A 26,806-nucleotide genomic window follows, 5' to 3' on the forward strand; every position below is an offset into this window, starting at 1 on the left:
CACAAAAAGACTTTTCCCCGTCAGTTATTACACGTATTCAGAAAGCATCACACCCTCTCTCTGGATTTGATTTACAGCTTGAAGAAAATAATTCCTAAGGCACTGGGAGCTAGGGCAGTTCCATTTCTTCCCCGAAAACAAAGGCCTCTAACAAAAATTCTTGATACCATTCTTTCCTTCTGCTGTTATATCGTTTCCAGTAGCCTGAACAATTTCAGAGTGCTGAAAATAAACTACTCCACCATTCACAAGGATTCTAGTCTCCTAATTCTCCTGCTATCTTGCCAGCTAATAAACAGAGGAGGTATGCTTTCAAAACCTGTGATTTTTGTTTTCATTACCTGCTATTGGCATAACGGCTCTTGCATTATGACTCAACGCAATAACAATGATTGAGTTTTAATTCATACACACAACTTCTAATTTTGAGTTCTTTTAATAACCTTAAACACATGAAAAACAAATAGAATGAGCTGATAATTCTGCACAGTAAAATACACTTCACATATTTAACTATCATGCTGTGGAATAACTCCACAATGTCAAGTAGCACACAATTAGTAAAACTGTAGGGGGAGGAAAAACGAGTGTTTTGATCCTGAAGAATTTTGGTCCTAATCAGATTGAAATTTCAACATTCTTGTAGTGCTTAATATCTTCAATCACACACACACACACACACACACACACACACAATCTAACTGATTCCAATGTCAGGTTTTGCATTCTGTGACTGAAATAAAATGTTCAAATATACAAATACATCTCATTTCGTGCAATAAACACTAACATCATTATAAAGTAAGATGGAGTCTAAAATTGTGTGATGTAATGTCTAATGTTTACCTAATTCTCCAACCAAAGCCAGCCGAGGAACACAACGGCAGAGCATGTAATAAGTCTTGGTTGTGTAAACACTGAAAGAAAAAGCGAAATGCTAGCACAGCATCTTGCTTGTCCAAAGCCCTAGGCTATTACTGAAGGATGCCTCAACTGTGCCGTCTTGGCAGGGGAAGGTCATGGTGACACAGAATCAGTTCAGGAATAAGATAGAATTCTAAAACAAAGGGATGGTTAAAAAATAAACCACATTAACTATTTAGCTTTTCTTCCTAGAGCTACTGGCACAATTCCTGATACTGTTCATGAAAGACAGGCTTAAGTCACCTGATAGATAGGAACTATCACAAATAATATCTTCTGTTTCAGTTTATGGCTAATACTTTCTAAAAAATGCTCAATAAATTTTTAATAACTAAAAACACAGCCAGTATCACTTCCTTTTTTCCTAATAAAAATATCTGTAAATCCATAAAAATAAACCTGTTGTCTAGTGTAAGTAAGAGATTCTTTGCTGTACTAGGATTTGACAATTCTGATAATTCAAGATGCCCCTAATTTATTAGTTTTTTTTTTTAAAAAAAAAAAAGAATCACATGGTTGATGTCCATGTGGTAGATTAGGGAAATGCTAGGGTTCTGAAAAGAAGAATCCCAAGGGAGCTTGAGGGCTCCCATTTTTCCACAGGTGCCAAATACCTCTGTGGTTACTTTTCTTGAGGCTGATTTCATTGATTGTTCAGATCAAACTGACCAAATAGACATTTCAAGGTTGGTATCACAAAAGGTTGATATCATGTTACTACTTGTTTGGATACCTCTCCCTCTCCAGCACCCTCTGGTTTTCCATTGCTTAGGAGCTGTTTCCCTCAGGGCACCAGCCACGTCTTCCCAGAGCCCTACACTGCAGTCCTGCAGAACATCAGTGTCACTCTGGAAGGACGAGAGGGCTTTCAGCTGCAGCCCTCTACAATTCCGCCTTTACGGGCCCCAGGAAATGGGATGCTCAGCCCAACATAGACACATGCTGTGCACTGCACCTTAGTCCCCTTTGATCCAGCTTTGTGTCTACAGATGGAACTAAATTTGTCCTTGGATATTCCTAGAGTCTTTCCTGGGCCAAATCAACCACAAGCCACAAGTCTCTAAAAGCTTAAAGAGTGGCCAGTGGGAAAACCTTTCTCTTCATCAGCCAGGCACAAGGCTCCAGATCTTTGGGATTTCAGAGAAAAGGAGCTTACATGTATGTGGTAGTACACTTTTCCTTCCTAGCACCTTGCCCAGAATGAGAATATTCTGGAAGACTTATTTCAAAAAAAAAGTGAAGGACTTCCTGGGTGTCTGAAATCACATGTAATTAAAGTGAATTAAAGTGTAGCCTACGCTAAATGTGGAGAGTGGGTGTTAAAAACAATACAGTAAGCCTATGTGTTTATTTCCTAATTACGGACTTCTATACTTCTTAACAAAATTAATATACAGAGCTACCTAGCGTAATGCATTCCATGCTGTTTTGCATCAATAACACCCCCTCCACCTGCCTCCTGAAGGCGCCTCATCGCCAAATGCAAGCAGACTGCTTAATGCAGGACTAATTAGTATATCCCCTTCCAGTCTGCAGGCCCTCCATTGTAATTCCTTCCCAGCTCATTTTTTTTCCACAACTGAGCATCAATCAAAGTAAGTGCCCTGCCTGCCTAGGCAACACAAGATGTCCTCCATGCATTTGTCATCTGCCACACAAACAAAGGGTGGATTTAATTGTTGATTTGGGTTTGCTGCGTCTGAACACAGGAAAAGCAGGCTGCAGGTGAAGGAAGACAGGAAGGCATGCAGGTGGGTGGGGGGGCCAGAGGCACGGTCCCTCAGGGACTCCTCTGATCTTAGCCTTCTTCACGGCTGGGTATTCAAAGATGTAGCTGCAGCCTAGGCATGCCAGACTTCTTTTCCCCAAAGCAAATGAGTTTTGTACCAGTTCTTCCATATGCATATGGAAATGTCCATGGAAGGAAAGCCATGTCCTAGCCACATGTCGGAAGAAAGCAGCCTGCACCATGTGCCTGTCCATTCATTGAGAAGATTGCCGCAGGGAGACAAGACAACGCGAGGTTTTAATGCAGGACTACATCAGCATTACTGTTCTAGGTATTTCTGTTTTTGGTCCAGTGCCAATTTTGGCCAGAGTCCAGCCAGAGGGCCTAACTACCACCTGAGTGTCCCTGCTCTGTGCTACCTGGTATAGGCTGAAACAGCAGTCTGGGCACCCCCTGGGAGGTCATAGAAATGCATAATTTCAGGCCTACCTCAAACTACTGAATCTAAATCTGCCCTTGACAAGCTCCCTGGCCAACTCACTGTTCACGTTAAGGCTGGAGAAATACCAACCAGGCTGGTATTTAGAAGGCACTATTTTACACGGAGTAAGTTCCAACCAACTAGCCTTCGGAAGGGGTTCATTTTCCACTTGAGTTGTATGAGTTTCATTAATATGAGCAAAATGTGAGTAGTTCAGTGGCTTTAAGATTAGCTCAGTCCATGTTCAGAAGAAGTGAGTATGTGATTACTTGGCAAAGAAGTTGGTGTCTTATGAAGCTACCAAGTTTCAGATACTAATTGAAAAAGTCAAGTAATGATCCCCAACTTAGGACACAAAGAGGTATCTTTACTTCCCACCCCTCTCCCTGAGTTAGTATTTTCCTGTGTGTGCCTTGTTACACATGAATATGAGCAGCCGTGTATTCTCTAGTCAAGTTCATCCAACATTTTTGACTACTTAACTATATACAAGGCCTCATGGTGTTGTGGATGAGGTTTCCACAATAACTAAGGTATAGCTTCAACCTTCAAAGAACTTACATAATTGCAAAGAGAAGAGCATGAAAGGGGCAATTCTGAACAGGTGACATACAATTGGGATATAAATGCATATAAATATAGATACATGACAAATAGTGAGGCTAAATACACAAGCGGAAACCAGACACATCAGACATGGAAGAAACCAAGGGTAGAATGGAGAAGCAGCCCCAGCACATTATCTGTCGTTTCTGGAAGGGGTGGCAGAGCAAGCAGTTCACATAGTGGCTAAGATTTCACTTACAGCATGTCCACATCCCACATCACACTGCCTACCTTCAAGTCCTGACTCCAGTCCTAGCTTCAGCTTCCTGCCAGTGTGTGGCTAGGAAGTCCTTAGGCAGACCTAGAGTGAGTTTTCAGCTCCAACCTTCGATGTGTTACAGGCATTTGTTGTTACAGGCATTTGGGGAGTGAACTAGCAGGAGGGACTTCTCTCTTTTCTCTGCCTTTCCGGTTAATTTTTGAAAATCTTAGATTTTTAAAAGAAATGGTTACAAGAAGGTAAGAGGGTAGGTTTTGTGGCATTTCAAGCTTCACAGAGCACGGAAGAAACCTGGAATACACATTTTCTCCTCTTTCCCCAGAAAGGAAACCAGAAGTTGGATTTGACTGATAACAAATAGCACCATAAATGTTACATGGATTCTCGGGCAAAAATAACAATGCAGCATTCATTTTGACATCTTGTTCTTCTAAGTATAGACTTCAGAAAACTAAGGTATTTTGCAATTAAATCTCACACTCTGCTCATCCAGATGAGCACCATAAGACAATTCACATGTCTGGCTGTCATACTAGGGTCTTTTTCCCACAAATATGGGGTTAGCTAAAGATCACATTATTCAAACTTCTTGATGAACTCCCAGAGCTCCTTTTAGGCTTCCTTGCATTGTCAGTGCGATATTGGAAGATTACCAGTAACAGAAAACCTGAGCAAAAATGACTTAAACCTCCTTTGCAATTGTCTCAACTTTGTCTTTAAGACCAAAAGACACCTATAGCATCGCCAATCATTAGTTTCTCACAGGGCGATGTCTGAAGTCAACAAAGGGTCAGTCAGTACTTTGTGTTCATTTCTGAGAGCAAATAAAACATTCCCTGAGGTCCCCCCAGTAAGGAAAAGGCCCTGAAGTCTCATCCTGCATTTCATCAAACGCCCAAGCCAAAGCCACACACTAGCAGGGGGATGGAATTACTAGGTTAAACAATCCAGCTTCTTCCCTATGGGGCTTGAGAGGAAGACATCAAACATAAAACTCCAGGTTAGGCTTTCACTATCAGAAGGAAGGGGCAGAACAGCTGTACAATGGCCAATCAGCGAAGTCCGCCACATCTGGGTATCTCTGATATATGCACAACAGAGAACTTGGATTTATTAACATCTGCATGATAGCCAAAGACATGGAATTTCTGATTTTCCAATGCTAGTTTTTGTATCCCTATGCCTTACCACTTACAGGCTTCTTTTTAAAGATGCTTAATGAACTCAATAAAATTACTACATCTAGAAATGTAAGGTCCACCAGAGACATCAACTAAATCTGAGTGTAAGGTCCACTTTATCCCTTTGTCTTTGTTTAGCTCTCCCTACATCCCAATCAGCTTAAAGGATCCATTACTTCGTTGCTCTTAATTGTTCAAGTGAAGAATTCACCCAGTGTTGACTCTGTGGGCTCTCCTAGGCCTACATGCCACTTTCCCTGAAGTCATTACTGTTGCAAACTGATTAGAGAAAGTGATTGATGCATGTCTGTTTCCCTTTCAGAGAAACTAAGGGGTAAGCTCATATTTTCAGAGTGAAGGCAAACACTTTCGACCATGCCCACAGGAGGCACACACCCTTGAGTTTTGATGTCCAGGGTTTTATCCTGTTTCAAACCTAAATCAATCTCTGGTGAGGGGAATATAATTACCATGACTGAGACGAATGTGGGGGCGGGGGGGCAGATGTATGACCCTTTTTGCTTCTGATGATATCCGCTAGTCCCTAGCACAGACTAGGCACTCAAAAAAATCTTACTGGATGATTGACTAAATCCACCATTGCTCTCAATTACTGACCATAAATCTTCCCTAATTCCCTGCTGGAGAGTTCACTGTTTCACCTTCCTAGAGCAAATTGCCACAAAAAGAGAAGGCAGAGAAGGCTAAAAATGACTGCATCCTTAACTCTCCTAGGGTGAAAGGGGCAAGAAGGAGTAGGACTAAAGTCCCTGGTGGGAATGAAGACAGTTTAAGGCAACCTGGAATCTCGACTGCCACTGGTGCCAACCATCACCTTGTGTCTACCTGTCCTGGGACAGACACCATCAGTGTGTGAAAGCCTGGGCCATCATCATTTCAGCCCACTGTCCCAGAGAAAAGGGGAAATTTATTTTTAAACTTAACCAATTGGCAGATTCTAAATCAATGAAAAGTTCTCTGCATGATTCAATATTAACAGTTAATAAAATCTATCAATTGGCAAGTGGTATAGGAAAAAAAACCTCTTCTGAGGTTGTAAATCACACAGATAGCAATTCAGGCAGGGCCTGTCATTAGCGTATCCGTCGGGGGGAAAAATCCATAAATGATGCATAGTCATTCACAGAGCATCCACAGGTCTTCTGTCCTTCAGCACGTTACTCATATTAAGGATCATATACCAATCGACTTTAGTAAATATTGCTCAGCACATAGATTTACAAACAAGAAAAGCTCCCTAAAAACCAATCTGTGGATGCTTGCTATTTAAGACATCTAGCTCACTAATTGCAAAATCTATTAGGAATGTCTGCACAGCATCAAAGCATTGGCTGATCCTACACGCAGCTCTAAATGAAAAACTGTCTCTGTTGCAAGTAAATAAAGCACTTAATACACTTTCTGGCTATAATGTTGTTTCTCCTGTGGGTTTGGAAAATGACCTTCCTGTAAGCATCAAGGACTATAACTTTTTAGATGCAGACACTTGTTCTTGCTTTAAGTCTACGTAAGGTCCATTCCCCTATAGCCCACAGTTTTCAAAAGCAGAGGAAAAAGTAATCCAGAATTTAAAGGAAAAAAAAAAAAAAGAAAAAGAAAGTCCTGTTTCCAGAATGAAGTTCCCTGTCAGCCTGCCTAGGGCCTTAGGTGGAAAAGCAGAGATTAAAGAGCCGGTATTCTTTTTCATGTTTCATCTGCCAGTTTTGTGAATGTAGAAAGAGAACTAGTGGCTACAGCCAAGCACCCAACTGTGGTATTAAGTAGCAAGTGTGATTCAAGCATGCCCCTCCCCCGCCTCCGCTTACTTAGACACACACAGACGGACACACTCCACTTCAGAGAATTCAAAAAATAATCCTTGTGTCTCCAGCAGAAAGCACCTGCTCTCCATTCTTCATGGCCTAAAGGCAGGTACCTCGAGGAGGGGGTGAAGGGTACTGCAGATGTGTGCCTCTATCGCCATGACGATAATGAAGCTCTTTGTTCAGCTGTGTGAATGTCAAGTGTGACATCTCCCAATGACCTCACCATTTCCTATTGACTCTGTATTTACCTGAATGCACCACGTATTGCAGCTTTTGAATACGTATGCAAACCGCTAAAATGTCCTTTTGTGAAATGCTTTGGCCAACACTTTTGATACGTGTTTTCCATCTCTTCTTGCAACTGCTTGCGGGCTGCTTCGTGAAGCACAACCCCCTCACTGTGCACAATCAGTGGCACTGCTTTGGCAGGACAGTCACCACAGGAAGGGAGCACCTTCTCTTCGCCCTTCCACATTTCTAAAGGCAAACTCAGATGGATGTGTTTGCATTTACTAACAGAATTGTGCTCTTCCTCCAGACACTGGCTTCCTTTGTGTGCTTTCAGGCATCGTCCTGGGTCTGTGCACCAAGTTTTCCCCAAGGAAAACTAAAATCCCTCCATTGGCTCCTGTACATGGGGCTAGGGATGAGGACTCTGGCAGATCTAGGGGCGGAAGCCACTGAGCCCTACAAGCAGGCTACTTCTTGTACACCCATTTCTAAGCTCTGGCCATGAGAACAGGTATCGTTTAAGACAAAAATTAGTAGCACTCAGCATCCCAACTTTGGTGGGGTGGTAGAGAATGTGTGTATTTAATATAAAAAGTCATGTGCTTCAAAATGTACACACTGTGCCATTTGCTTTTGCTGGGACTGTATTTACCAGCTCACTGCATGGCTAGTGGCCACTGTGCTCTTCGAAGCCATTTGCTCATGGTTCTCCAACAGTCAGATGATCCAAAGCAGACCAGCTCAACCAGGAAGATTGTAGTCTGTCTGAGTCCTTCCACAAATGAGAGCCACCCTGGGCTGCACGCTTATCTTGACGCAGGTGGAGAGCCTGATGAGGACCTCTCTTTCTCCTATAGCAGTAGCAGCCAAATGCACTTGACCTTGAAGACTCCCTAGATTCCAGGGTGCTAAGGAACAGGCTCATGGTAGCAGAGCATTCAAGCATAGATCTGGAACCAGTCAAGAGTCTGTGTGAACCTGTGAGAATGTATCCTCCCTTAGCTTCATGTTTGCCTTGGAAAATCTAAAACGAGTCCATGGCTAAGTTTTGAGATCCTTAAATAGGAACTAAGTCCCTGAACACCCTCTCTAAGGGCATGATTCTGGAGACGAGAGGACATGCATGGGTACATTCAGCGGAGTCACATGAGATCTCCAAACTCAAAATGTTCGATAGCAAAGTGAATGTCAAACACACTCAAGAAAAGATGCCAAGTTATGGGCTAGAAGTCCACAGACTTCTGGACAGGATGTTAAAAATGGGATCCAGATAGATATTTCCACTGTTTTCTTCCCTTATAGTTTGCATGCATAGTTAAGAATTTACTCCTGGGCTTACTGGTTGGAAGAATGTCTCTTTTAAAGTAGCAATGAACTCTTTTTAGGAACTTCTGTATCAAGTAGTTTGCATGGTATTTCTTTTCAGCTTTCCCCACAAAGGGAATTTTTATGGGCTAGACTAACTCAAAGGTTCTCTCATTTCTCCCTACCACCTAAACCTAAAGCGACAGCATTAGAGGAAAGGGTTTTGCCTCTCATTTCCAAAATCTAAAAATCCCTTCTAAACTGGCACCAACGTGGCTTGCTTCATGAGCCAATGAGGACCACAAGTTGTCAGAGCTGGCCTCTGGCACAACTGGGATGATCCCACTGAGGTGCCAGTGTGACTTCTGTTTTCAAGTAAAAAAAGCGACATCCAAGGCCTGGAGTGATAGCTTAACTGGCTAATCCTCCATCTTCAGGCCCCGCCATGTTCATGTCCCGGCTGCTCTGCATCCTATCCAGCTCCCTGTTTATAGCCTGGCAGGGCAGTGGAAAGTCGCTCAGGGCCTTGGGACCCCACACCCACAAAGGAAACTTGGAGAAAGCTCCTGGCTCCTGGCTCCTGATTGAACCAGCTCCAGCCACTGTAGCCATCTGGGGAACGGGCCAGCGAGGAGAAGATTCATCTGTCTTTCTCTATGGGTCTGCCTTTCCAATAGCAGTGGGCAAATCTTTGAAAAGAAAAAAAAAAGCTGCCTTCCAAAATTTGTGTTTTGGAACCCCAAATAAAAATGATTCCTTGTTCATCTTTAAAGAAGCAAAATTCCATCATGGCCTCTTTTATGACCCCCTCCTGAGAAGGGAAGACTAACCAGGACAGTATTTGGTCTGTTGCTTTCACAGAATGGGAGCTAACTCTACAGTTTCTCAGTAATCACATAGAGTTCCACCAAAGCAGGTCATCCATTTAGAAAGTACCTAATGCCAGGAAGAGAGTCATGACTGAAGACCATGTGAGGTTTTCCCAGTAGGAATCACTGGTCAGAATGGCCCTGACCTGAACCACAATTCTGCTGCCATTCATCGCCTTAAGCTTTTCACAGTGACTTGCTTTGTGGCTGTGCTTTGTCCAACCCCATAGCTCCCAGACTCTCCAAGGAACCTTTGAAGGAGTCCCTTCTTCCTCAGGCCCTGCCTTCTCTCATCCAGAATCTCACCCGCCCAGTTTTTGCCAGATGGCTCCTGGCTTGAGCGATACAGAAAGCAGTGTTACTATATTCTTGGGCTCTAATAAATTAATGGATAGCTTCTCAGGAAACACGGGTGGATTTAAGCAGACCAGAATCCTCCTGTCTTAAAACCAAACCATGCCTTGTGCATGCCTTAGCAGAGGAGTCTCTCAGGCTCTTCTCAGCACAGAGCAGAGGCCACCAGAGACACCAAGTTTGCCAAGTGCCTGCTTCAGAACTGGGAGTTATCTCCACTATTATCAAGAAGGGAGTAGGGTGATCTTCATGTCCATTCTGTAAATTCTCTTATGATTTCTGAATCTATTTGCCCCCTTGATATGCCTCCTATTCTGGGAATTTGTGGGGATTGATTTGTTTGTCTGGGGTTGTTCTGTTTTGGTTTTTGTCCACTTTGGTCAAATGCAGATCTGAGCTCCCAGGCCGACTGGGCTGATCCAATTTGATCATCACAGTGCTGTTTTCTCCCCCTTTCCTATCTATCATCCTCAAAAGGGGTTGCTCAGCCTCTTTGCCTTTGTGGACAAGAGCAGCAGCATTTGGAATCATCCCTTATTCCAGGTACCAAGCACACAGGCACACACCACTCATCACCGCTGGGGGTGTCCTCCAAGTTTACTTGGTGAAAACTGCTAATAGTTAACCAGGTTGAGAATTAACTAAAAGCACATCTTGCCCCATGCAACAGTGGTTTGACAGAAGAGCTGTATGAAGGACTTAATATTTTACTGCTTTCAACTTCACCGTGTAGTTTTGTAACCCAGGAAGCCATGCGTGCAGAATGGCAGAGCGCACAGCTGCCTATAACAATGGATTCTTATGCAACCTGTGGGACCTTGCACTGACAGAAGCAAACAAACCTGGCCCCTTAAATACCCTGAACTGGTCAGTTACCTCGGTCCAGACCAGCCACACTTTGAAATACTCATCCGAGTAAGGTTCCCCCCACCCCACCGCCAAGGAATAATTACGACATGAGTACTAAATTTTACAACCATCCATTCAGCATATTGTGAGACAGAAGGAAGACTTGGAGACAAGCCTCAAAGTTTATATTTTTATGCAGATAATATATGGAAGGTTGATGTTTGATCACTGAGAATCAGGAAGAGAAGTTTAGGACATGATGGAAAAGCTTCAACAGCCTTCAACATAGCTCTATTCCAAAGTAACTTCCCTCTACCCATTCGCCCTCCCCTCCCAAAAAAAAATCAAAATGTACTTCATGAAACTATTGTATATGAAGCACTTATTAGCCATAATTAAATGGACAATATGAATTTACTACGTCTTTAGGACTCTGGCTTCTTCTGGTTTAGAGCAAGATGATTAATGCAAATACATATTACTTGAGATAACCATTTAGCAGCTAATTTAGCCAAATTTATTACAGCAGTTAGAGGTTTTTCATTTTAGCAGACGGAGACAAGGACATGCCAAAAGTGGGTAAGGTAGACGAGTGCACACTGCCCTCTAGCGGCCGGCCAGTTGGCGAGCTATGGGGAGGGGGCACCGAGCTTGCTGCCATCCCGATCCAAGCAGTAACAGCAGCTTTTGGCACATCCAGCATCTTTATAAACCATTCTCATCCATAGCTCTCTCTTTCAGGGCATGATTTACTGCACCTTCCCCTTTTTACTAGGCCAGGAGTATCCAGATACAAACCAAATCACTTTCAACTTGGCAACATTTTGGTTAAAGTATCAGTTTTAACATCTGCATTGTAAAGCTCTCTTTCAGTGAGGATTCCGTGGCACCTACTTCCATTACAGATTGTTTTTGCTTGTTCCTTCATTTGGGGCCATATTTCAGAGGCTGCGTGGAGCTGTCACTCTCTTTGGGTCTCACCAAGTCAATTCTGTGCCACCCTTAGGCCAGTGTTCTTCCCTTGACTCAGTGGGGGCATTGGTTTTGTTCCAGTGTGCAGCAAAATTCTAACCAGAATCCCTCCCCACCCCTCGGATGACCATGGTAAATTCATCCCAGGACTATAAAGGCTGTTAGATGAGATCAAAAGGAACAGCTGTGTAGAGATGCTGATGGGAAACGCTCACGCTGAGGAGAGATGATCAAAGACAGAGGACTGAGGAATGCCCTGAACCATTCAAATATCCAGATTCGCTGAAAGGCCTACCTTGGAGCTAGGAATAAATCCTACACAAATTTGCCTTTCTTACCAGCGGACGTCAAACCCATTGACAATATCCACACCACATTAGGTGTTCCATGAGCCAAAGAGATTTGTAGCCTTTTGAGCCTCCTCTCACACCATGGCTGCCCCAAATGGAATGAAGTCTTGCTACAGATGCCAGCGACTCCCACTCTTGGGTTGCCACTCCACTGAATTGTTGATTTCGTATTCACCCTCCTAATGGCCTCGTGCATACGATCCAATGTTTCTACACAAGCAGAAGGGGCGGCCCCCTGACCTGGTCTTGCAAGATGAAAACCGTGTGATTCTAACTTTAATGCAATGCCTTCTGTTTTGTTCTGCCTTTTTCCCCAGTGCTAAACAAGGGTCAGTGTGTGACGAAGTACTATCGTTGGATGCAGAAGAATGGAGGATATATCTGGATACAGTCTAGTGCCACCATAGCTATTAATGCCAAGAATGCAAATGAAAAGAATATCATCTGGGTGAATTATCTGCTTAGGTATATTTCTAATTTTCTTTTTATTATGTCTGCCTCAGTTACAAAACACGTGCCCTCCAGTTCATGGGCTGCCATGTGAGTGTTGCCTTTCAACAGTAACTAGTGTGGAATTTCATGGCTATCCTGCTCATCCTTCCACAAGATTCAAAGACATGTGAGATCAAGCTATGTTTCTAGGAACTTACAGGGAAGATTTGCAAGATATTCAATCATCCTTGGACTGTCAGTGTTTTGGGGAGCTTTTCAGAATTTGCTTTGGCTTCCCCATAAATGCACAAATCAGGTAAAGAATACAGACCTTTGTCTGAAAAGCAACTTTTTAAAAAAAAATAGACACTTCCTTATCCCCACCACATGTACACATACCCACTCCAGTCCCTGTGATAAGAGGGACTGGGGGAAAAGTAGCAGGGTTTGTCACCTTCTCTTTGATCCCTTTGACACTCTCAGTTTATCACCTAGGGTTTCATTCCCTGTGCAGTAAAAATATTGGTCAATGGTGTGAGTCACTTTGCCAGAAATCAAGACAATCTTAGTATCAGAGAAGGCAATGTTCTCTTGTCCACTGATTCTGTGATCTTAGGCAAGTTTGACAGCTCCCAAAATACGGTCTCAAATTTACACCCCTGCAACAGTCTATGATCAATGGCTTCTTCAGTTCTGAAATGCAGCATCATTTTACGCTCTTTCCATCAACTTTCTTTGCATACAAACCAGCAGAAATATAACCAAGACCAACAGACTACATGGCCTGTGTTTGAGGGGCAGCTTTCTGGGAAGTTCTCAACCAGTCCTGTCACAAAGTTATCACAATGCCTGGCCTGGCTCCTTTCCACCATCAATTTGCTTCTCTGAGCCTCAAGCCACCAAGCAGGGACCGTACAGTAGGAAACCTTAGGAATGGAAGGCAGTGTGCTTTGGCTGCTATTCTGGACAGGGAGTCTCTGGATCCTATTTTTCTTCAAGACAGCCCAATGGGGCTGAGATGCTAACAAGCATGGCTCATCAGCATCAGCCCTTACGTCTTTCCCATACTTTGGTAACGGCTCAAAGGCATGAATGTGCTTGCTACCAACAGCATATCAATCAGACACTAATGATTATCGCTGTAGAGAGGGCCTTAATGTGTACCACTTAGAAGAGTCTTCATTTATCTCCTTCCCTTTTCCTTTGCTGACCTCGTCTGCTCTACATTAATCCTCACTAAAGGTACAAGTATGTGTATTTAATGTGACGTTCTCCAAGGCCTGATTGCCACCGAACTATCCCTTGAATGCAGTATCTTCAAAAAGCATAGCAGAATCAAAAAATCCTTTTACATAGAGTTTTTTGGTGCAGGTTATAAAAGGCAACATGCCAAACAGAAAATAGAATGAGCTATTTTGCCATTGACAACCTTCCATTAGGCAAATGTGGTGGTGTTCCAGGCTGAGTCTTCACTATGAAGAATTCAATACAGGAAAGAGGAGCATTAGAGGTTAGAAAGTATTCCGCCATACTGATGTAGCATAGCATACTAAAACCATCTATATGGTTGTCCCTCTTCTTTTGGGAAATTTCTTACTGTCTCACCATCCTCATAACTTCCTACTCCATCCCCACTGGAAGAAGGAAGCAGGTGCAAGGACAAATCAACCACGCATCACAGCGCCTAGGACCAAATGGTACAAGTTTATGCGCACTGATGATTCTGTTCCATCACATTCCCCATGGACAGGGAAAAAGTGGTCTGAGCATCCAGACCCAAGACCTTCAACTTCAAGTATGGTAGGCCTGTTTCAGTTGATCTAAAGACACACGCTAAGGTCGATGATGAAAAGCTCTAAGTTGGAGGACCAGTGACCCAAGAACCCTTGACACGTGGACCAAGGAGACTCATGCAGGTGGCTCCAGCATGCTGGCCACACACCTGTGTCATTGCTACAGACTGAACTGCTAGTCCACAAAGAAGGTAGCCTTGGCAACACTAACTGCTGGAGTTTGGTCCACTCCCCCCATCTTCCTGTCTTTTGTTCTCCCATTAGCAAGACATCTTCCTTCCCCAAATCCCTCACTTGTAGGCCCCATCAAGACACTCCCATCCTTGCTCTGAAATGACTGCTCTCCAGTCTTCTTCCCTGTCCCTCCCAAGGCTTACCAGAATTATAGACTCCAAGTATTCAGAGACTGCAGAGTGCTAAGTCCATCTTCTCCCCATTAGTCTTATCTGATTATCTGCAGAAAGCCTTGCTGCTGAAGCTAATTCTCACTAAGGCATAAATGCTTGATCATTCATCTTAGTGAATTAACCCTCCGAGGGACGTTTACAGTTCTAAGTGGTTACTGAAACAGTGACTCTTCAACACAGGGGTTTTACTAGAGGTTAGCTAATGAGTCAGTGATCATCTGCTGTAAGGCTCTGTGTGACTGGCCATCATGGGAGGGGACAGGAGGCATGTCCCACTCCAGCCCTTGCTTCTGGTAGCACTTAGGCACTCATAGCAGGCAGGCCTTGGAATGGCATTTCCGGAAGACAAACCCAGCACAGACTGACCAAACAAGAGGCTTTGTTTCTAAATTTAAAATAGAACAAAAATGAAAGCACATGTGTGCAAATGGGGTCACAGCCACTCTGTTGGGGACTCTTTCACACTGAGACTCTCCCCCACTGCAATCAGATTTCCAGCTAACAAGCCACAGGTGTACACCACATGAACTGCTGAAAATGTGATTGTAATGGGTGTGTTGACAGTTCAGTAGCCATGATCCATGCATCCCGGAGGTGCACCTGCGCATCTGTCAGCTCCTTAGGCCCTGAGGGCTCTGGCCTCACTCCCCATGGTTCTGGAACCATCTCAACAGCTCAGAAGCTACATCCAGCAGCCAAAACAAGGGTACTGAGGCAATGGACTCATTAGGAGCCCAAGAGAAAGCAGGGCAGAGGAGGAGGGGTAGCAGTGAATTGTGGAGGGTGCTTGTCATCCTCCTCCACTCCAGGCGTCATCCTGGGAAGAATGTCAAGCAGCAGAGTTCTCTGGCCCCCAATGGCACCTGATTATTTAAAAGCTTTTCAGTGGCTTTCATGTCACATTTGGGTATTCCATCATTGCACCTGTACCCTGGCAACAAAAAAGGGGTGGGGGAGCCAAGCTTATGTGAAAGTCCTGTGTGGAACTAAGGAATGTTTTCACATTTGGTCTCCGAACCTTTCTAAACTCCCCAAGTCTGGGGGGCCAGAGAGTCCAGGCAAGGAAAAGATGGTCCTCAGCCAAGTGCAGAATGGGCACCTGCTCTGACGCATGCTCCCCTCCCCTCTGCTACAGCAATCCTGAGTACAAGGACACCCCGATGGATATAGCACAGCTCCCCCACCTGCCGGAGAAGACCTCAGAATCCTCAGAGACCTCGGACTCCGAATCTGACTCTAAAGACACCTCAGGTACTGCAGGTATCACCTCCCCATGTTCCTCTAAAGACACCTCAGGTACTGCAGGTATCACCTCCCCATGTTCCACAGTCATGGCTCTCGCCTTCCTAAGGGCGAGGGCTGAGCGGCAGCCAGCGGGTCAGGGTCAAGTGTACTCACAGTAGGTCAAGTTTTAGAGACATTTTTAGATGGCATTCCTACTGAGTCTGCTCCTTACACAATGCATGCATTTATATACCCTTACAGATGGTGAATAATAATAATGTAATTGTTATCTACATATGTGCATGCTTGTGATGGCTTAATGTGGCATGGCCTGTGTAGACACACACACACACACACACACACACATATGTATACTGAGAGACTGATTTACCCATCACTTAATGTCAGCCCTCCCTTAGAAATACAGAGGGAACCCGACTGTAACTTCACAGCGAACTGTGGCCCCCTCACGGAAAGCAGGTGCTAGTGTAGACAACCTGTGACTTGGAGGATTAGCTTAGGGTTAGGGTAAGACAGCCTGTGACTTGGAGGCCCCCATGGAAGAGGCCTTGGAGAGGCTTCACATCCTTACTGAGTTGGGATTGAACTTCCTCAGTAACATCAGGAAATTCCCCTTTCCGTGTGTGGGACTCATTTTCTCAAAATCTGCAGCACAAACCCACGCTTTCCCATCTCTAGTTCTTTTGGGAAGTAGACTTCTTAAGTAGTTCTTTGGGACACAGGAAAGTTGGTGTTCAAATTTACTTTTCCTTCAATCTCTGACTTCCTTCTGCACTATACAAAGAGAGGAGCACACATCTTTCAGAATTGTGCAGATTAAAAAAGAAAAATCCAAACCCTTTGCAGCCCACAGAGGGGAAGTAAAGGCAGAGTAGTTCCAGGAGCATCCTAGCAATGATGCAGACTTGGTGGCATCCTGCGATCTCCTGAGGTTGCATTGCAGGCTGGGAAGTCTAATCTCCCAGACATGTGGCAGGTAGCCAGGCTTCCTGCCAAGCACCCGCAGCATGTGGCCACTGCTCTCTGCATCGCTAAGGGAGGCGGGAGGAAAAGAGCTTTCCTACAGTGGCTGATGGTTTTCCATCCCCCATGCTGTATTCATTCGCAAGCCATTTGCTATGGTAGAAGTTCTAGAATAGTCTCTGCACCTTATTTTAAGAGGATATAGCAATGAATTGTTGAGGGTGCTTGTCATCCCTGACCCCTGGGGCTGGTATGCTAGAAGGAAATAAAGACGGGCAGTGAATCGAGGGGGTGAGTCCTCAGTGCTGTGGAGAACAGCCGTTTGATAGAATACAATACAGCGCTGTAAATACATGTTCACCAGGAGAAAGGGGAGGAGCTTGAAGGGGCCACCATTCCTGTGCCGAAGCCCTTGAGCATCCTGCCCCAAAATTGCCCGTGGCCAAAAATCACCTGGGCAGGGCCTGGGAATCTGCATTAGTAACAGGTGGCCCTGAGCATGCTTCACAAATGTCCAAGGAACCCAGGAACCCGCCAGCGAGAATGCCAGCCGAAGGTGCTAGAGATGCCCAACCGACCTGGGGACCAAGACCCTATTCACCTGTTGCGCTGCTAACTGCCTCTTTCTCTCCTTCTCTCCCCCATCGCTCCCACCACGTGGGTCACGGACCCCACACACAGAGGACAACGAGAACTCCAAGTCGGATGAGAAGGGCAACCAGTCAGAGAACAGCGAAGACCCGGAGCCCGACCGGAAGAAGTCCGGCAACACATGCGACAACGACATGAACTGCAACGATGACGGCCACAGCTCCAGTAACCCCGACAGCCGAGACAGCGATGACAGCTTCGAACACTCGGACTTTGAGAACCCCAAGGCGACCGAGGACGGCTTCGGCGCTCTGGGCCCCATGCACATCAAGGTGGAGCGCTACGTGGAGAGCGAGTCGGACCTGCGGCTGCAGAACTGTGAGTCGCTCACGTCGGACAGTGCCAAGGACTCGGACAGCGCCGGCGAGGCGGGTGCGCAGGCGTCCAGCAAGCTCCAAAAGCGCAAGAAGAGGCGGAAACGGCAGAAGGGCGGCAGTGCCAGCCGCCGGCGCCTGTCCAGCGCCTCAAGCCCCGGCGGCCTGGATGCGGCTGCCGCCGGCCTGGATGCGGCCGCCGCCGGCCTGGTGGAGCCGCCACGGCTGCTGTCCTCCCCGCACAGTGCCTCGGTGCTCAAGATCAAGACGGAGATCTCGGAACCCATCAACTTTGACAACGACAGCAGCATCTGGAACTACCCGCCCAACCGGGAGATCTCCAGGAACGAGTCCCCCTACAGCATGACCAAGCCCCCCAACTCCGAGCACTTCCCGTCCCCGCAGGGTGGCAGTGGCGGCGGGGGTGGCAGCGGTGCTGGCGGTGGGGCTGGAGGTGGCAGCGGGGGGCTGCACGTGGCCATCCCCGACTCAGTCCTCACCCCGCCGGGCACCGACGGCGCAGCCGCCCGCAAGACTCAATTTGGCACCTCTGCCACCACCGGCGGCGCTGCCACTGCGGCCTTGGCCCCGGTCACTTCCGACCCGCTATCGCCCCCGCTGTCAGCGTCCCCGCGGGACAAGCACCCAGGCGGGGGTGGCAGCGGTGGCGGCAGCAATGGGGGCAGCGGTGGTGGTGGTGGTGGCCCCGGCGCATCCAACTCCTTGCTGTACACTGGGGACCTGGAGGCGCTGCAGAGGTTGCAGGCGGGCAACGTAGTGCTGCCGCTGGTGCACCGGGTGACCGGGACCCTGGCCGCCACCAGCACAGCTGCGCAGAGGGTCTACACCACAGGCACCATCCGCTACGCGCCCGCTGAGGTGACCCTGGCCATGCAGGGCAACCTGCTGCCCAACGCGCACGCTGTTAACTTCGTGGACGTTAACAGCCCCGGCTTCGGCCTTGACCCCAAGACGCCTATGGAGATGCTGTACCACCACGTGCACCGGCTCAACATGTCAGGACCGTTCGGCAGCGCGGGAGGCGCAGCCGGCCTCACGCAGATGCCGGGCGGCAACGTGTTCACCACCGCCGAGGGACTCTTCTCCACGCTGCCCTTCCCCGTGTACAGCAACAGCATCCACGCGGCACAGACTCTGGAGCGCAAGGAGGACTGAGGCAGCCCACCCCCGGGCGCGGCGCGGCGCGGGCACGGTCCGCTCGGAGGCATGGTCTCTGTGTCTTCCTTTCCACCTTTGATTCTAGCACTTTGGATTCGAGCAGGTCCGCGTCCTCTCTGACACCACGGTCCCCAGTCCATCCCCGTTTTCTTTGACTCGAGACTCTTCCGTTCCCCGTACAGATGTTGTTTTATTTTTGGGCGTCTTCGGAGGGTCGGATGACCGGTTTGCCTGCCGTTTCGTCTAATTCTGAGCTGTGTGTTGGGTTTCTGTTGTCGTTTGCTCTGCATCTTTATGAGGATGTCTGTACTGTGTCTATGCCTCTGCCACAGAATACTCACGCTTGGGCTCCAGAGATTTCTCGAGCGACAACCATTGGGCTTTCTTCTTACCCGTCTTGATGTGATCAAGATGGAGAGAGACAAGCATAAACAAATGTGCCCTCTTTGACGAAGTCAAATGCAGTGGGGGTGGGGTTTGTTGGTTTGTTTCGGTTCCTCATTCCTTTCAAGATAGGGGGGATAGTATTTTAGAATTTTATGCAGAATTTAATTCTCTTTTTATGGTTGAGATTTTAAAGATTTTCTTACTTGCACAGAAAAATAATTTGGGTTCTGAAACTTAATTTCTGGCCTGTGACTAGAATGTTTAAAAAAAAAAAAGTTGGACTAAACGTTAATTACTGAAACATTAACTTCATTTCTAAAACCATGGTGCTATCATTTATTAATCTGTAATGTCTTCATACAAAATGCAGCTTCTGGGTTGGGTTTCGGAGAAAAACAACACAAAACAAACAAAAAACAAAACCAAGATCTGTCCTGGTCTGGAGCCCGTGGCTGCAGTCTCCTTGGTTAGTTCAGACGAAGCCCTCATTAACGTTCTGCTGCAGGACTTACAGTACTTAACCTCCCAGCTAACAAACATAGCCTCACATTACATGGACCGGGTCAAGAAAGCCCTTTTTAAAGGGGCTTTTGGAAATCTCAATCAAACTGACTTGGGGAGCAATTGAGACACATACTGCCTTTGGTTGAGCTTTTTCTGTTTGTTTCTTACTCAGTCTAACTGAGACTAATTTTGCAACTTCAGTAACACTTCTGCGTACAAGCAGGGAAAATATGTCACACGTTTGGTTTTCTTCATTTCTCGCTAAACACAAAGAAAGGAAGGTTGTGTATTGGGGGGCTGATTTGACTTGATGGAACTTACTTCCCTTTGGTTCTTATTTCTGAGTTGAAATCATTGTTTTAAGACTCAAGAATGGGTTAATAAGCTTCTGACAGATAACTGCAACTGAAAACTGCACATAAATTTAAAAAAAGAAAAAAAGAAAAAAAGGGGAAAAAAAGAAAAACTAACAAAAAAATATCCTATTTTGTCTTTGTTGCCAGAAATCAGTGTGGTGTTGAACACACCAAATGACTGTCAAGTATAAATTCTTCCTCCACTTCATGTTTGGCAGCTGTTTGTTAAGGCATCTAATCATGGATGTGCGAACTGTAATGTGTACAACGTGTACGTGTCCTTGACGTCAGTCCCATTGCGGTTTCCGTGTGTGTTGCTATCTGCAGTATAGACTAAGCTAATGTAGTTGTTTTGTCCTTCGTCTTCGCTGTGCTCTCTCTCTAGTCCGGAGTGGTCCAGTCCCATTCCTGCAGTCCTAGTGAATCAGTGATTCTTGGGGGTTAGTGGTGTTTGTGTGGTGGCCTTCCTCTGTGACGTCACCCTATGCTGCTTCTACCGTGTGAACCTTTGAACCTACGCTTTTCCTTTCTAAGACTTCTGCTGTTGCTTTGCTGGTGTGTACTCTCCCTACCTCTCCCTCCTTCTTCCTCTCTTCCCAACCTCCTCCCTTTCCCCTTTCCCTTCTCTTCTTTCCTTCTCCCTATCCCCAAAGCCTTCTTCATTCTCAGAGATAAAAAGACTCTTAACTAGCTCAAGGTTTAATGGAGCCATTTTTCCCACAGTGGAATTCTGGGTGTAACTCTGTCTTCGAGTGTGACACAGAGCACTGAAGACTAAAGCTCAGATGTATTCCTTAAATCAATGCCATATAGCCTCAGCTGTTAACATTCCCAGAGTCCCCTGTGCTCTACCTATAAGCAGTGGGTGCTTTTCTTTGGTTTTCCTTTCAGGTTGGCTGATGGAGCAATACATAAAGCAATTACCAGTGAGACAGAAAATTATTTCAAAGGTCAACCAACATTTTAAAAGCAAACAAACAAAAAACAAAAAGGGAGGGGGGTAATGGAATATAGAATTGTTATATATATATATAAATATATATTTGTCTATCTGTGCAATGCTAATAACAGAAACTCGGCTGTCCTTTGAATATATCACTGTGTTGAGTGGATTCCTCTAGGACTTTGGATTCTGTGAGTTGGGCCCAAACCATGATCGAATCCTAAGTAGAAGTGAAGTGCTGTACCTTTCCATAGCACGCTTCCTTGAAGGCTTTCGGTGGGTTTGGACGGTGAAGAAGGCCAATTGAGAAATTGACAGATGCATTTTGGGAAGCTCTGCTCTAGCTATTGAACAATCAAGGGAATGCACCTACCAGCTCCGAACAACAGCTAGACAGCTGGGTGGTGGTGGTTGTTTTTTATTTTAATTTTCTTTTATAAACGTTTCCGTGTTGTGTCAAAATGATTTCTGGTGATTTAAACTAACAGATCATCACAGCTGCTGTCTAAAATCCATAGTGTTTAAAATTACAAAATGAAAAAAAAAAAGAACACTTCATTACCTGTGAAGACTGTGTCTGTGTTTTTAACTATTTCTTGTACAAATATATGAAAACTTTTATGAGGAGACTGGTGCCAAGTAGCTGAATAATGGGGAAAGGGTTATCTGTTCGTAAAAATCTTAGCAGTGTTGCCAACTCTACAATATATATATATAAATATATAAAATAATTAAACCATTACAAAGCGACAGCTATGGTACATTTGTTTTGTGTGAAGCTAATCGGACCTAACTCCCTGAGTGCCTGGCTTATTTTGAAACATTTTTTTTTCATTGACCATTGATAATGCTGCAAATTAGAAATGTACATACTTCATTTACAACAGGGTTCTTTTTATACTTTTGTAGATTCTCATACATGTCACATACATGGTTGTCTTTATGTAACTTAATTTTTTCATCTGCAGGTGCCATTTTCATAATAAACTTCTCTTGGATTTGTTACTATCTGGCATCATTTCTTTTACATGAAATCATCCAAACTAATGAATGCTGGTAGTATTTGTTTAAGCAGGTACCTCAGTCATTCTTCTTTACTTAAAAATAAGTTTTAAAATAAAATCCATATTTCTGCTAGTTTTGAAAAAAAAAAAGGCATAGCTGAGTACTGATGAGGCTGACAAGGCCCAGAGTAAGATGCTAATCCAAATACTACACCAAACGTGCCACCATCCTAGACTTCCAGCTACCCCAACTCATCATCATACTGAGCATTACTATGCACATTATCAAAGCTGAGCAACGGGCCCGCTACATGAACCACTAAGGCTAGTGTGCATTTTCTCTTGATGAAAGCACAACCAGTGATGACAGTTTTCATGCATTGATCATTTGAAATGTACTCGATGTTTTCATCTGTGGCGATCTGTATTTATATAACCAACTGTTGCGTCACTAGATCTCCCCTCTACTAAAAAGGTACGTTTTCTTTCTCCAGACAAGCTGAGCCATGGTTGCGCTGCATACAGTTGGGACAACATGTGGCCTGTCACAGGTGAAGGCAACTCAGCTGGCAACTTTAAAAAGAGAGGGAGGGGAAGGTAAATTAGGTCAGCTATTATCTAAAGGTGGATCACGTTTTATATCTGCTTTGGGAAGAAAAATGAAGGGTTGTGAGTGGATGGTACTGAAAAAACTAAACACTTTTGTCCAAAAAGCTACCCACAACAGAAAACAGCATCTCCCCAGCTTGTCTTCACTGATACTTGTTTTCACGAATGGAAGATGTTTCAGACAAGTGTACAGTCAAGTTTAGAGTGATGAGGCCCTAGATTTCTGTATATGGATCCTTGAAATGAGTACTTAAAAATAGGAAATAGGGAGAGAGTGACTGAGTATACAGGATTGGTTGTACCCAGCTACTTCCCCCAAACCCATCTGCCTTTTGCTCGTAAGAGTCAAGAGGATATTGAATGGTTAGAGTGAGTGGTGCCAGAGAATAGACCAGCTTACTTGAGGTACTCATTCTAGCAAACACTGAGGAAAAAGGTTTAGCGGCAGATTTCAGAGCTTAGTTATGGCACAGTCCTACCACCAAGTCCAAGGTGGCAATTTTTTGAGCCTGGTAGGGGATTGATGTTGGTTGCTCAAACATGACACTTCATACTTCTGGAACCTTCCTTCTGGCCTCTGACCCAGAGGCAGTGACAGTGGGTGTTCAAATGGGGACATTGGATGTGGAGGTGGTGAATTGAAATCCTCACAGTATTTGGGATTTTTTGCAACAGAAGTGGTAGAAATTTTACATTCTTATCCAAGCTGGAGCCTCCATTAGCATCAAGTTCCCTTTTTTGTGCATCAATGTTTAGATAGATCACTAATCCAATAAAGAACATGCCATGGATAATGAGAAAATCCTCCCACATGCCTGTCCCACTCTTGGTGAGCCCACCAGAGCCCTGGGTTGGCCATCAGTGCAGGGTTTCTGCCTGGCTAGCTCAGTGGCAAATAAAGGGCCATGGTTCCAGTCTGCAGGTGATGGACAGAACCAGGAACAGGAGTCAGCTCTCCCTATCTCCTCCTTTCTCCTTCCCAGTTGATACTAAGATTAGGTTATTTGACAATGAGTAACACAAAAATAATTATAAGGAAAACGATCAAGCCTAGTAAGAGAGAAGATACACCTTCAGCTGAAAAGAATTTTGCTTTAATACTTACAAGCTAGCGCTTACTGATCTTTCCCTACTCCAAAGCCTATTTCCTTTGAGATTGTTTAAAGCTATTTGAAATCCACTTGTCTTACACATTGTATTGAAGGGAAGCAATAATATGGGTGGTGTCAAGCCTTGAAAATAGTATTTTCAGGCCAAGATTATTATCCAGGTTTTAAAAGTAGAGTAAAAGACTTGGAAGAGAATGAAGACTATCTTTGCCAATAGTTACTCATAAACTGAACAAAGAGACAAATTTGTTGTGGAACGGAATTCCTCCAATGTAATGACACTTGGCAGACCTAAGAACCTCTCCTGGCATTAAGGTAATTGAACCCTCTCCGCTGCTTTATGCTGTTTCTCCGACAAAATTGCAAAGAAGGGGAGCCCAAATGGTAGTACCCCACAGGCATGAATCATGGCATGTTTGTCTTTGTGCCTCTCCATCATAACCAGCTCAATGAATTACAAATAACAATGGCTCAGTTAAGGCTTGATGAAGGAACAGGCGCTGGACCGCTAGTTAAGATGCTCATGTCCTTCTCAGAATGCCTGGATCGGAATCTGGGATCTGGCTCCTGACTCCTGCTTGCTAGGAGGGAGCAGGGAGGAGGCTCAACTAGCAGAGTTTCTGTCACTTACATGAGAAGCCTGAACTAAGCTCCCCATTTGTGACTCAAACTCCAGGTCTAGACCCAGACCCAAACCCAAGCCCAGGCCTGGCACCAGCTGTTGCAAGCATTTGGTGTGTAAGCCAGCAGAGAGGAGCACTCTGTTTCTCTGACTCCCAAATTAAAAACGCATATGGAAAAGAATGAAGTAAGCCTTACGGGGCACAGTTGTTCATGCGGTTTAAAAAGATAGCTCATGTTTGTAAAAGGAAAGCAGTAGCTTCTCCATGCCAGTCACATGCACTTCTGTAAATGTTGGAGGGCGGTTGAGTCATGTGCATCCACAATTCTATCTACCCTGTATCTGACAAGAAATTAGACAAGCAGACAGAAGAACAAAGAACCCAAGCATTTGGTAACTACTGTGAACTATGACACTGTATCCCATAAACAGTTAAGTCAGTTGCTCTTGGTTTCAAATGGAAGCACCACTTACTAGTGTATCCACACCAAAGATCACTGAGTTGCATAAGCACACCAGTCATCCAAGAGGCTTCAGGCAACTGAGAGGCACCCTCTCATGGAGAAGCCACATCGGCCTCATTCTAATGTTGAGAGTCTTTCTCACCCGTTGTTGGTAGTTGCCATTTTTAGAAAGCATTGAGCTAAAATCCAATTTCTGCAGTTCAGGGATCTAAACCTCATCCCTGTTCCATCTAAGTAGCCTTAAAAGATGTGAGGATGTTTTCAGAATTTCAGTGAGTTCCACTTATTCTTTCAGTCAACTTTCTAATGACATGGTGACAGAGCTCTTGACCCGTTCTGTCATTCTTATCCGAGTCCCTGAGATTTTGTCAGGGCACCTGTATTTGTTTCTTGAGGCTGCCTCATTACCCCAATTGGGATGGCTTGAACCAATAGAGTTATATTCTCAAAGCTCTGTAGGCTACACGTCTCCAGTAAAGGTACAAGCAAGAATGATTTACTGGAGGCTCTGACGGAGTTTCTTCCTTGCTTCTGTGCTGGCTCCCCTGGCAGTTGCTGACAAGCCTTGACACTCCTTAAGCCATAGACACATCGCTTCAACCTCTGCTCCTGGTACACAGCCATCTTTTCCCTGCGTGTCTGCATCTTCATATGGAGCTCTCCTCTCCCTCTCTTCCCAATATCAAGTTAGACTCAGGACCAGCCATACTCCAGTGTACCACAACTTAACTAATTCCATCTGTAACTACCCTATTATGAAAAGGAAATGACAATAAAGTCACAGGCTAAGGTTCTGGGAGTTAGAATTTCAACCTACAGAATGACACAACTCAACTCATAACAATCTTTAGTAAAAATGAAGCACCCTGGACTAATTGCATGGCCCCAGATGTGATCTGATGCCTGCATAAGACAGAAATGCCCCATTCTGTCTCTTGTTCAGGATTCTGAGCTCTTACTGGAAACTTTCCAGTATAGCAGAGACTTCTAAATAATTGGATCAAATTGTCATCTCCTCTCAAGCTTTCAGTCAAACAGGACACCAAGGTTGTTTTGCAAACTCCTGTTAAGGTACGTCTCCTACATTCCTCAGTGTCTGTAGCCCTCACATGATGCTGGCATGTGCTTAGGTGAAAAGCTTTTTGAGGAAGATGATTCACTAAGCCTACAAAGTGGACAACAGCCTGTCTCTCAAAACATTTCCATCGTCACTACACTTTCCATGCCCTCTGAGGCTGCTTCATAGATCTATTAGGAGAGACCTCTCGAAAAGAATAAATTACTATCTTTTTATATATTTAAACCTTAATGGATCAATTTTTGCTTGAAAACAGCAGACAGATTTCTTTGAGAAGTGAACTGAGGCAAAGAAAAGCCTAGCATGAGGAGATGTCAAGATTTACAAAGATCTCCATGTGTGTATGTGTCTTCCTCTCTCTGTGTGAATGACTTTCAAAATGAGTAAATCTTTGTTAAAAAGACTTATAAAGGGGCCAGCACAATGGCACAGAAGGCTAACCCTCCATCCTGTGGTGCAGGCATCCCATATAGACATGGGTTCTTGTTTGAGGTGTTCCACTTCCCATCAAGCTCTCTGCTTATGGCCTGGAAAAGCAACAGAGGATGGCCCAAGTCCTTAGGACCCTGCACACATGTGGGAGATACAGAGGATGCTCGCGGCTGCTAGCTTCAGATCACCTCAGCTCTGGCGGATGTGACCATTTGGGGAGTGAACCAGCAGAACTTCTTACTCTCTCCATCCTTCTCTGCAAAATCTTCCTTTCAAGTAAAAAGACTCATGAAGAAAAACCACCATACCAGGCACAGGATCGTAATGAGAAATGTCAAGACTCCTTTGGCATGTGTATAAAATCTACACAAAACTTAAGGTAGAAGCGTAAACCCAAATTCATCAATTCTGTGAAAA

The 26,806-nt window shown here is 45.0% G+C and overlaps 1 protein-coding gene across 4 annotated transcripts in view; it reads left to right on the plus strand.

Moving 5' to 3' along the window:
* The window catches only part of NPAS3 (neuronal PAS domain protein 3), an 830,044-nt gene extending 811,050 nt beyond the window's left edge, over positions 1-18,994 (plus strand). For all 4 annotated transcript variants that reach the window (XM_058666321.1, XM_058666323.1, XM_058666320.1 and 1 more), the window contains exons 9-11: positions 12,215-12,362; positions 15,665-15,780; positions 17,419-18,994. In XM_058666321.1, coding sequence (XP_058522304.1) covers positions 12,215-12,362; positions 15,665-15,780; positions 17,419-18,878 — 1,724 coding nt within the window. In that variant the 3' untranslated portion in view covers positions 18,879-18,994. The remainder of the gene's footprint in view (positions 1-12,214; positions 12,363-15,664; positions 15,781-17,418) is intronic.
* Positions 18,995-26,806: the final 7,812 nt, after the last annotated feature.

Source organism: Ochotona princeps, chromosome 6 (assembly GCF_030435755.1).
Source record: "Ochotona princeps isolate mOchPri1 chromosome 6, mOchPri1.hap1, whole genome shotgun sequence".
In the NCBI taxonomy this organism is placed as follows: Eukaryota; Metazoa; Chordata; class Mammalia; order Lagomorpha; family Ochotonidae; genus Ochotona; species Ochotona princeps.